This window comes from Sapajus apella, unplaced genomic scaffold (assembly GCF_009761245.1).
Source record: "Sapajus apella isolate SASKATOON/1434 unplaced genomic scaffold, GSC_monkey_1.0 scaffold133, whole genome shotgun sequence".
NCBI lineage: Eukaryota > Metazoa > Chordata > Mammalia > Primates > Cebidae > Sapajus > Sapajus apella.
Genome location: NW_022437073.1, coordinates 2,215,839 through 2,227,797, shown reverse-complemented (window position 1 = coordinate 2,227,797; position 11,959 = coordinate 2,215,839). Strand labels below are relative to the sequence as shown.

Genomic DNA, 11,959 nt, shown 5'->3' with positions numbered 1-11,959 from the left:
ACACACACACACACACACACACACACACACACACACACACACACACGTAGGTCTTGAAATTTGTGTGTTCATGGAATATGCAGAGGTTAAAAAACCAGATTAACATAAATACGATGGTTTAAGAAAAGCAGATTTACACAAATATGAGCATAGTCCTTTTTTAGAATGACAGTTTCAAATGACCTGGAAAAAGCCAAGAAAAATTGGGTTTAAATCATTCAATGGCAATTAAATCATTGTATGGCAGGTGCCTTTGAAACAGGGCACATTTGATTATCTCAAAAGCTGTAAGAGATTTTTAAATTTCTAGGATGTTTTTATTAGTAAACAGTTAAATACAGCTCCTTATTAGGGGTATATGCTCCCTCTTGTTTTTTTCAGAATTTTGAAACATTCCTTTATCCTTCTTGTTGGTGTGTTTTCTTTCTTTTTTTTTTTTTTTATTCCCCTTCCAATCTATCCACTGGGCCCATCAGCCTTTGGAGGAATTGGTTTCTGAGCAGAGGAAGCCTCAGCTCTCAGAAGGATCAGACTCCCTCTGGCGCTCCTCTTGAATGCAGAGTAACTTCCCCTTGAGGCTGAGCTTCTGAGAAATCCCCCACACTGTGGCCTTCACGCCAGGAAGACCCTGGGAAAGACCAATTAAAAAAGCTGAGGACATTCAGCAGACACCTGCTGTTCTCAAATAGTCAGCCCTACTGCTGTGGTGGGCAGAGGCCTGGAAGGGACCTGTGGGCATGTCATTTGTTTTGGTACATTTTCAAAGGTCCAGCTGGCTTCTCCTCATAAATAAATACTTTGATGAGTTAGTCAATTTAAAGTTCTATAAAATGAGTAGAATACCCTGAAATGAACTGTCAATATCTTCTAAGTTTTTTAACCTCAATTAAGCAATGTGTTTTAGTCCTGGATGAAGATATTTGATTTAACTGATTTGTATATGACTGTTTTTCCCCCAAATTCTTTTTCTTCCCTAAACTCTTAGATAGTGTTCATTTTGTGATAGGGCAACTGAACGAATTAAGGAGGGATGCTAGATGAGAGAACAGAATGGCAAATCTTGATGGTGACATTTGCTTTCTTATAGAAGAATCGTCACATGAATAAGAGAGTCGTTTTATTCTAGTTGAAGTGGCTGAAGCAAAAGTAGGGCCAAAGCGGGGAAACTGCAAACAGAGAAGTGCGGCTCCTGCCCCTTTGCTTTTTTCAGCGGAAGGGGCTGCCTGTAAAGCAGTGAAACACCTTTTATGCAGAGGTTGAATGGAATCACAAGGAGAATTTGTCAATGTTCCATTGTGTGAAAAGACATGGGACTAAATATGACTTTTAAGGACCTTCCTAACTCGAAGTCATTGTGGTTTCCAAAGAGTCTTAGCACAGGTCACGTGACCAACCTAAATTCATTATTATTATTCTTTGAGACAGGGTCTCACTCTGTCACCTAGGCTGTAGTGCCATGGCACTATCTCAGCTCATAGTAGCCTCAACTTCCCAGGCTCAAGTCATCCTCCCACCTCAGTGGCCCCCCTTCCTCACCCCACTGAGTAGCTGGGACTATAGGCTACCACGCCAGGCTAATTTTTGTACTTTTTTCTAGAGATGGGGAGTCTCATTATGTTGCCCAGGCTGGTCTCAAACTCCTGGGCTCAAGCCATTCACCTGCCTCAGCCTCCCAAAGTGTTGGGATTATAGGCCTGAGCCACTGTACCCTAACCTAAATTTGATAATATCTTTGGTTTTTGTTCATTATTTATTTTTTGCTTTTACAGTTGTTTTTTTCTTAAAGCCTGGAGGTTTCCTTCAATGAAGAAAGAAGAAGGTTTCCTTCTTACTTCAGTCCTAAGTATTCTTATAAGTAATAACAAGAAAACAGCTCTCAGTGACATCTTTATTAACTTATCCTCCAGAACACAGCTTCTTTTGGCGTGGTCCGTCAACATCTAATTCCTGTCTTCACATTTCTCTTCTCTCCACACTGAACTCATTCGCATGCTAACCCACATTTCACTCTCTGGGACCAAGCCTATCTTCAGCCAGAAAATGTCTCAGGAATTTTTCATCACTCAGGTCCCTTCCCTGTAAATCAAATAAGTTTTAATAAACAGATTATTGTGCCTTTATGTCCTCCATCTGAACACCTCTTTCAGGAGCTATATCCCTTTTGGCCCTTTTTATGAAATACCCAGAAAATCGGCATAACACAAAGCATCTAGCAACATTCAATCAGTTGATTTTCTTTTGTTCAAAAGATCAGAATTCTCTTACCTTGCCTGTACTTCCATCTAGACCCTGATAAGTGATTGCAGTGCCTTCCACAGGAATATCTGACTATATATATTGCAGAACCTTTACTGCTATCTGTTCCTCTGGGGTACCAATGTCTACTTGTTTCCGTACTGTCTGAAGTATGCCCTTTACCTGCCTGGGTGCATCTCTTCCCATCAACTACAGTGGGGTCTGTCTCCTCTACAGCACTGTTTATGGTTACTGGTGAATGGACATAGATGGTCTATTTACATTTATCCAAAGAGGATGAGCATAAAAAGCTCTGGGCTAAAAATTGGGGAAAACTGGTATAAGTCCTATGTATGACAGTAACTAAATGGATAACTTAGAAAAATATATTTAAATTCTTTGAGTCTTAGTTTCCAATCTCCTCATAAGTAAATAAAAGTACTGTCTATTTCTAAGAGTGGTTGGTTCCAGAGAAGTAAGACTAAAACAAGAGAAGAGATTTTATAAGCAAAAAATCTATTGAAATGCAAGGTAGTTTGAATATTTTTTACTTTTACCTGTCAAACCTCAAGATCCTTCTTTCACATTACAAAGGCCCTGAAGCTTTAGAACTGTCATATAGTAGCTTTACATTTATAAAGCACAGCTTTGTAATTAAGTTATAAGCAAAGAATCCAGACTTGAAATACAATTAAAATTATCATTTTAATTCTCCTAATTAGAGCATTCTTAAATATTTTATGAGTTTTACAATATTAAAAACTGCTAAATACTTCATTTAGTTCTGCCAATTAACACAAAACGTTCGAAGAGAACTGCATCAGTAATCGCTGTGATTATTAATGCTTTGGGTACCAATAAACTATATGCACCTTCCAGGTCTGAGCACTGGCCTCACAGCCGTTCAGAAAATAATCCCTGCATTATAATCATTATGTATGAAAGGGGACTAAAATAATTGATGGTGTAGTGTGGTGGTTAAATTTCAATCTCTGTTGGGAGGCTGAGGTGGACAAATTGCTTGGGCCCAAGAGTTTGAATCCAGCCTGAGCAACATGATGAAACTCCATCACCAAAAAAGATACAAAAATTAACTAGGCATGATGATGTGTGTCTACATAGTCTCAGCTACTCAGGAGACTGAGGTGGGAGTATCACTTGAGCTCAGGAGGCAGTGGTTTCAGTGAGCTGAGATCGCCCTGCTGCACTTCAACTTGGACAACAGAGAGATACCCTATCTCAAAAAAAAAGTTTAAATCTCTGAAATAAGACTGAGTACAAATCCCAGGTTTGCTTAAAATGCAGATTTACACAAATCCCCCTACTCACTGATACTCCCTGTGTGACTTTGAGCAAGTTCCTTCCTGTCTCTGTTTCCTCATCTGAATAATGGGCAGAATAACACCACCTAGTCCATAGGTATATTATGATATTCAAAAGCAATAGCACATATGAACTGCCAAGTAATGAATAGAACTCCATTAATGATTGCTATTACTATTGCATGTTTTATTGACACCGGAATAATTGCTCTTATAAGTTAAAATTGGAGCAAGTCTTTTCGTATGGGTATCCAAAAAACATCTATGTCCTTCCATTCGAGGTCTTAGCTGGTTTTATTTTGATTCTCTTTTCAATGCCAGCATAGGTTCTCTAAAAGAGAACACTAGAAATACTCATAAAGCTTCTTCTATTTATCATTGACCCCAACAGAGAGGTCTCTAACAAAACCCACAGGACTGTCAAGCACTCATCTTTTCTATTAGGTTTTTGCTCTTTTGAGTTACCTTTTTCTTGTCAAAAAGGTGACTTTTTATAGTTTAGATCATTCAGAGTAACTCTGTATTAGAGAAGGCCATGGCTTTTTTCACTGACTCTTACAATAAGACAATTGGAAGTACAAACAAGTCTGGACTCTTTACTTATATTGAACTGACACTTCAGGGGAAATGCTAAATGAACATTAAACCCTCTTCACCTTTCCCACTTCTCTGGTTCCAGAGAGCAACTGACGTGGAACTCTGTCATGATCAGCTCCACACTAGTTAGCCAAACGCTTGGCAAGTGCACATCAATATTAATGCTGCCAGGTTTCATAATCAGTGTTTGGCTTGTTGTTAAAATATTTTAATATTATAATTGGGTAGCTCCTGCTCCTTAGTCCAATAGCTTAATTTATCCTAGTGACAAGCCTTAATTTTCTGAAATATTTTAGATTTGTGTCCAGTGTTTGGAGAGGTCCAGCTAAAACTGCAGGGCCTATGTCCAGATATATCAATTGCATACCGTTACTCAACTTGAACCTTTAATTATATCATTGAAATCATTCTGCTATGCTGTTTCTATCTCCATTCTGTGGGTAGTCTGCATTAAAAAATACTACAAGAATAACCCAGTAATCTCTAAGATCTTATCTAATTTTGATAATGTATAATTTTAAGTACATCTTTCTATCCTAACTAAATATTCAGGCATAAGACCTAGGAAGAAGGGATGTGGAGACTGTTAATGAGTCTGACCCCGTTGGAAATTTCTATGAACTAAATTTAAAAAAAAAAAAAAGAGTTAGAAAATAAGAGATTCAAACAATATGTCTGGCACCATTTGCTTTACATAACAGATCAAGGACAATGACTATGACCTCTTCATGAGTTTCTTGAGTTTATCATTTTTAACATCCCCAATATTAGTCCATGATTGTTGCTGGAAGACCTATCAGTACCTTGAAGTAGTTATCATTTAAGCTTTCAAAAGGAAAAGACCTGTGTGGTGGTTTATGGCATGTTATGAGCTGGAACCTGTCACAAAATATGCAGGAGATTGTGTCTGTTGTGCTGTGAATGCTAGAGAAAGAAGGCTCCACAGCTTATAGCAAATCAGTGGAAAAAGAAGTCAGCCTGGTTCGTGGTTTAGTTCCTTTAAGAATTTGCTCCCAGCCCAGTGTGGTGGCTCACGCCTGTAATTCCAACGCTTTGGGAAGCCAAGGCCAGACGGATCCCCTGGGATCAGGAGTCCGAGACCAGCCTGGCCAACATGGAGAAACCCATCTCAACTAAAATAGCTTCTGTCAGTATAATGAAAGAAATTTCCTATGGAAAATTAAGAGAAGCTAGAAAAACAGAACCATCAAGATTATTAATACAGACATTTCTAGTTTATAGAATTTGAAATCTACATGTAGTAACTTTCTTCCACTGCCATATAATGAAAATAAATTTCTTTGGTGTACATTATTTGGAAGTCTATTAATGTTCTTGCTGAAAAAATGATTTGATAAAAAAATAATAATGCTCATCTTTGTGCTTGATAAAGTGTACTTGATAGGGCAAATGGGAAATATTTACATTTCTAATAGCTGGGCTGGGTGCAGTCGTTCATGCCTGAAATTCTAGCACTTTGGGAGGCCAAAGTGGGTGAATCACATGAGCCTAGGAATTCAAAACCAGCTTGGCCAACTCGGCGAAACCCCCATCTCCACTGAAAATACAAAATTCAGCCAGGCATGGTGGGGCATTCCTGTAATCCCGGATGCTCAGGAGGCTGAGGCGGGAGAATTGCTTGAACATGGGAAGCAGAGGCTGTAGTGAGCCATGATCTCAGCTGAGGTGGGAGGATCGCTTGAGCCCAGGAGGCTGCAGCAGGCTATGAGCTCACCCCTGAACTCCAGCCTGGGCGACAGAGTGAGGCCTTGTGTCAAAAGAAAACAAACAAAAAATAAAACAAAACAAAAAGCTGGATGTAAGCTAACTGTTGAAATGAGATATATGAAAGGCAAATGACAATTCTAGAAAATATACATTAAATACTTAGTGAATAGAACAGGCAATTTCTTCACAACAGGTAGAAATCACAAGGACTGAATAAATTGATGGTTTATAAAGGAGGCATTCCAAACAGGAAAAATGAAATGAGCAACATACGAAGACATGAGCCAACATAGCATGCTTGCATGATACACACAGATCAATCTGGTTAGAGTAAAGGTTTCTGCTGGGTGGTACAGAAGATACATCTAGAAACATAAATCAGGGATAAACTGCAGTAGAACTGGAATACCACCACTTCACAATTGAGTTCTAAGAAGGTAGGTGATACGTGCACAGAATTTATTGGGAAAATCAATTTGGCAGACTCTGCCAAAAACTCCAAGTCCTCTGAGTCTGCGTTTCTTGCAAAACAGTACTGGTCTAATTATTTTTACCTTATATCATCAATGGTATCTTTCCTACTTTATTAAGTCTTCAACACATGGAAAACCTCCTTGCAACAGGACTTTGTTTCAGAATATCATGCAAGAATTATAATTAGAAAATATTAGTAGTAGTAATTGCCATTTACTGTTGAGAAGATCATATGCAGAAAGACTAGCCATATGTGATTAAGTGGTGACTAGATGCTTCTAAAGTTGAATTAAAATGTCACAATATGAAAAAAAGCATTAGGAAATAGTATGATATCAAAATCAGTTACTAATATAGCACCTAAAGACGAGAAAGGATTTTGTTTCGGAGATTGATAAGGAGGGTATACTGAATGAAGCTATGCTGCCTATGTAAAGTGTTTAATATCTCTCTCCTAACTTTAAAGAATGAAAACATAAACTTAAATTGTCAAAAAAGGTGTTTTGCTTAAAATGCTACAAACCAATGCTCTCTTTATCTTATAACGGGAGTTTGTGTTTTGTGTGTTTCCCATTGGTTTCCTCAGACTCAGATTAGTCCTAAAGAAGGGTGGCAGGTGTACAGCTCAGCTCAGGATCCTGATGGGCGGTGTATTTGCACAGTTGTTGCTCCGGAACAAAACCTGTGTTCCCGGGATGCCAAAAGCAGGCAACTTCGCCAATTACTGGAAAAGGTAGGTGTCCAGTGTCCCCTATGCATATTTTAGTAAAATCGACCATTCTTTGAAAAGGAGATATGGTAGAGCTGGTAATAGTGAAGAGGATTCTTTTGATTTTTGTTCCCCTTCTCAAATAAGCTTTTTCCTGTCCTTGAAAGGGCTACCTTAAGCTGTCCTTGTCCGATTTCTGTGAATTTTTAATTTTTCTAACCTTGACACTTTAAGACTGGCTCTCTACCATATACCTTAATCTCTAGTTGGTCTCTCATTAAGGAACAACAAGAAAAAAAAGCAATTTATTCTGATGCCAGAAATTCAGCCTCGACGCTCAGCATCACACTAGACTCTTGGAGCTCATACTTTTGGATCCCATAACAATCTTGCAAAAAAGTTAAAATAATTACATGCAACATGCAAGCTATCTGGACAGATAATGAATAATTCCAAGTGTTTATCTTCATTCTCCAAGTCATTCCTTTTAACATTAAGCTCTTCAATTTCATTCAATAACATTCTCTCCATAATTTACTTAATATGGATTCATAACAATCAAATGCAGAATGTTTTGGATTTATTCTCTTTTACAGATAAATGTCAGCTCATGAAAAGTTATTTAGGTTTAGTTGGGAGGGAGGAAAACCAATGAATGGTTCTGTCCATTATTCTCACTCAGATTTTCACTGTGCTGGGCTCTAAATGTAGTAAGACAGCTGGGGTGGCCAGATTACGGAAAGATGACATGTTTGGATTTTATATGTCATCAGGAATTACAAGATATATTAGGTAGTATGTGTTTTAGAGGACACCACGCTTAACGATTCACTCTGTGTGATGTCATTTTTATGATCCACCCACACATTTATGGCATTGAATAGAAACTTTTTAACAAAAAATAAAGAGAAGCTAGAAAAATGAAATCAAGTTTTTTAATAGATACTCATTGTTTATACAATTTCAGATTGCCATGGTGACTTTCTTCCACTACTATATAGCAAAAATAAGTTGCCTCTGTGTATATTATTTGCAAGTATATTGAAACTCTTAAGATTTTAAGATTTTTTTCATGTGTTTATACAAAGTTTAGTCTGTTTCTCCTTCCCCTCTTCTTGAAGTTATCATCACCTATTGGCTCTTTCTTCTTAAGCCTCCTTTTATAGCAAGATCCCGTTCTTTCAGCTCCCTCAATATCTGTCATCCGACAAGAGTATATGTCATTTTCATTCAAAATAATGACTCCAGCTAACATGCATCTAAACTCTTAGAAACCATGACAAAGCCAGATAACCTCAGCACTTTGGGAGGCTAAGGCAGGTGGATCACCTGAGGTCAGGAGTTTGCAAACAGCCTGGCCAACATGGCAAAACCCCATCTCTACTAAAAATGCAAAAGTTAACTGGGTGTTGTGGTGAGCACCTGTAATCCCAGCTACTCAGGAGGTTGAGGCAAGAGAATCGCTTGAACCTGGGAGGCGGAGGTTGCAGTGAGCCGAGAACACTCCACTACACTCCAGCCTAGGTGACAGAATGAGAATTATTTTTATTCTTGCGTTTTATCTTCCAATGTTGATTTTTTTATTTATATAAAAATTCAAACATATAGGATAATTGTGTTTGTTTACCAGGGAAATTATTTACATTAGTAAAATGATCTAATCTTTTACATCCAATTTTGCTTTTCTGTTAAATTGTATTTCCCTTCAGATAATCAACATTTTTCACTAATCTTCTTTTCTACCCAGAAATATATGTTTTTCTGCATGAATTTAGGTGAAACATTTTCTTAGACACCATACTTTATCTTCTGTGTTGCTGTTTTACATTACATACACCTACACATAGATTCAAACATGTCTTCAAATATCAGTTGAAAAAATTCAAATAAAGTACAAATGTCAGAAGTGGATAATTCCATTTACAGGTTCAAAGTAAAATTTCTTTCAGATCTATGATAAAACTGGGAATTAGTGAAAGATGAATAAAACGAAAATATATGAAAGTATTTCACTGGTTGGTTGAAAACAATATAGAAATTAATATGACCACTCTATCCATCCAACATGTAATTTGTCTGAATGTTTTAAAGAAACTCTAGAACATCATGCCTTTAAAAATTTATTAATACATAAATGACAAAAAAACACAAATAAAATTTATTAACAAAATTGAAGTCACTACAAGGTAGATATATTAAATTTACCATATGGTAGTTTTAGGGCAATGGAGGAATCCTAAATTGTGTGCACTCTTTTACAGTGGCCTGAAGGAGGTTAGGTAGCACTGGTTTTCTGCACTGATCCAGAGGAGAAAAGACATCTGAGACACCATGGTATTTCAGACTGATCTAGTCCCTGGCTGTCCTCTCTCTAGTTTCACATGTATCCAAGACACCAAACGGAAAACAAGAGCGTGACCTCTAAGTGCCTCCTTCACTTTTAACCAAAAAGATCGATTTAGTTGTATATAAGGGAATATTGTTAACAAAAACAAAACACATTTACAACAAGAATTCCCTTTTTAGTATATTTTATCATTTGTATCCACTTCTTTCAATCCTTATAGACAGAGTAGTTATCTAAATTTACATAAAAGAAAACTGGTTGTCCAGTGTCACTCAGTCAGTAAGCTGTGGGCTGTAACATCCATCTGCATCTTCTCAATGCTATACCAGTGTCACACAAAATGCCACAGGTGTATCCATACTTATTTAAGTGATGTTCTGTTAAACATTTTTAACAAGTATTTATATTATTGAATATTAGAAAAAATATAATTGGTTTCATAGTATTTCAGGTCTTAGTATGCAAAAACTAAAATTGCTCACCTAAAAAAGTATATGTTTGTTAACTATATAGCTTCCCTGTACAGTTAAAGATGTGTTGTATTATCTAAGTCAATATTTCCTAAAGTGTGATTTTTTTGAATAGGATACTGCCAACATCCTCACCAATAAAATCAGTTTAAGAAACACTGTACATGATACTTCACTCTTGAAGATTTCTAATACACAGTTTACTACTAAGGGTTTTGTTAAGTCCCACAGTCAGGAAATGGGTTTATATATGTTAAACCCAAGTTATCCAAACATATTTAATCAATAGAACTTTGGTTTTTCAAGTGCCGCCTCGCTAATTATGAGAGTGAAAATCTAAGTTAATTTGTGTTTAAGTTCAAAAAAGCCCCAGATATTTTATTTATACAAAGAGCAGGAATAAATAAAGATTCCAAAAGAATTATTTAAGAAAGGGGACAATGAGCTTGTCAAACTATGCAGAGAGAGCCTAAGCACAGAAACACCTATGGAAAGCTGAATCACAGAACAACTGCAGAGATAAGCTGACAAAAAGAGGGAACACAGCAGACAGGTCTCCTTCCCTACACAAGTCATCATGGGTATCCAGTCTCCTGTACCATCAGGAAACTGATGCTCCGTGGGCCTCCATAGCCATTGGGAAACTAAACAATCCTAGGTACAGGCAGCAGGAAATGCTTACGACAACCTGGAGCCAAATGCTGCCCAATTAGGCAGCTCTATCTCTAGCCATTACCCCAAATGTACCTCTTCTAATTACACATGATTCTGCAATATAGATCACAATCAACTCTCCGCAAAAACTCTCTCAGTGCATTTCCCCATAACACAAATGAAGTTGAAAATTTACTTTATAGGGTGAGTCAGAGGCAAAAATAAAGACAGGCTATTTTAACTCTATCCAGAATGCCTTATCTTGTCCATTATTTTCTAATTGTATGGACTTGGTCCAGCTACGTAGAATTATTAGCAGGATATCAGTTATACTAATGATAGATGTCTTCACAGACAAATGCTGTATTTAAATAGGTAGACAGATTTTTAGTGCAAATGGCTTTTCCGTATTCATGCTTAACCACAAATGAAGTTAGAAAATTACGTTGCATTGCATTTATCCACGATGGCGTTACCATGTTTTCAATGTTGTCTTAGTAATCTTGTGCTGCACTAAATATTTAAAAAATTAAAAACAAAGCTTTCTGAATATAAAACTGTTAGAAAATTAAGAAATACTTATAGTCCTGAAATGCTGTTGCCTAACCAGAGACAGGAGGGGGAAGACTCTTCTTAAAATTCTAACTACTTATTATTACCACTACAAACCCAAGATAATTTTACTCAATAAATATTTATTGAACACTTATTCTGTGCCTGGTTCTGTGTAAAGTCTTGGAAATGGAAGATATGAATAAGACACAGCTTCTAACCTCATGGAGCTCACAGAGGGAGAGCCACTTCCCTGCCCCTACCCCACACCCACATAACACAGTTAGTTTTAAGATAAGCCAGACTGTAATATGTCCTAAAAGAACAACCTTCAAACAGGGCAAGATGATGGATCAAGACAACATAGGGAACAGAAAAGGGTGAAAAAAAGGCAAAGAACTGAGGCAGGCCATGGCAGTATTCATTGCCTTTTACCAATATTATAGTTCTAAGGAATGTATCAGCTATGGGACATTTACAGCTGGTCCACTAAGCGTTGTGACTTTATCCGATGACAAAAATTTGTGCCTGAACAAGTCATGCCTTTGTAATTCACATTTGTCAATGAAAATAACTTTTTACTGATTATATGTATGTGCATGTATGTGTATTTGATTTAGAATAAACAGATTGGCTGGGCTCTGTGGCTCATGCCTGTAATCCCAGCACTTGGGAGGCCAAGATGGATGGATCACCTGAGGTCAGGAGTTCGAGACCAGCCTGACCAATATGGTGAAGCTGCGTCTCTACTAAAAATTACAAAAATTAGCTGGGCATGGAGGTGAGCAAATGTAGTCCCAGCTACTCAGGAGGCTGAGACAGGAGAACTGCTTGAACCCAGGAGACAGAGGTTGCAGTGAGCCAAGATCAC

At 37.4% G+C, this 11,959-nt stretch overlaps 1 protein-coding gene across 2 annotated transcripts in view; it reads left to right on the top strand.

The window, feature by feature from the left end:
- The window catches only part of OLFM3 (olfactomedin 3), a 205,249-nt gene that overhangs the window by 161,448 nt on the left and 31,842 nt on the right, over positions 1-11,959 (top strand). For both annotated transcript variants that reach the window (XM_032262908.1, XM_032262907.1), the window contains exon 2: positions 6,943-7,089. In XM_032262908.1, the coding sequence (XP_032118799.1) occupies positions 6,943-7,089 (147 nt within the window). The remainder of the gene's footprint in view (positions 1-6,942; positions 7,090-11,959) is intronic.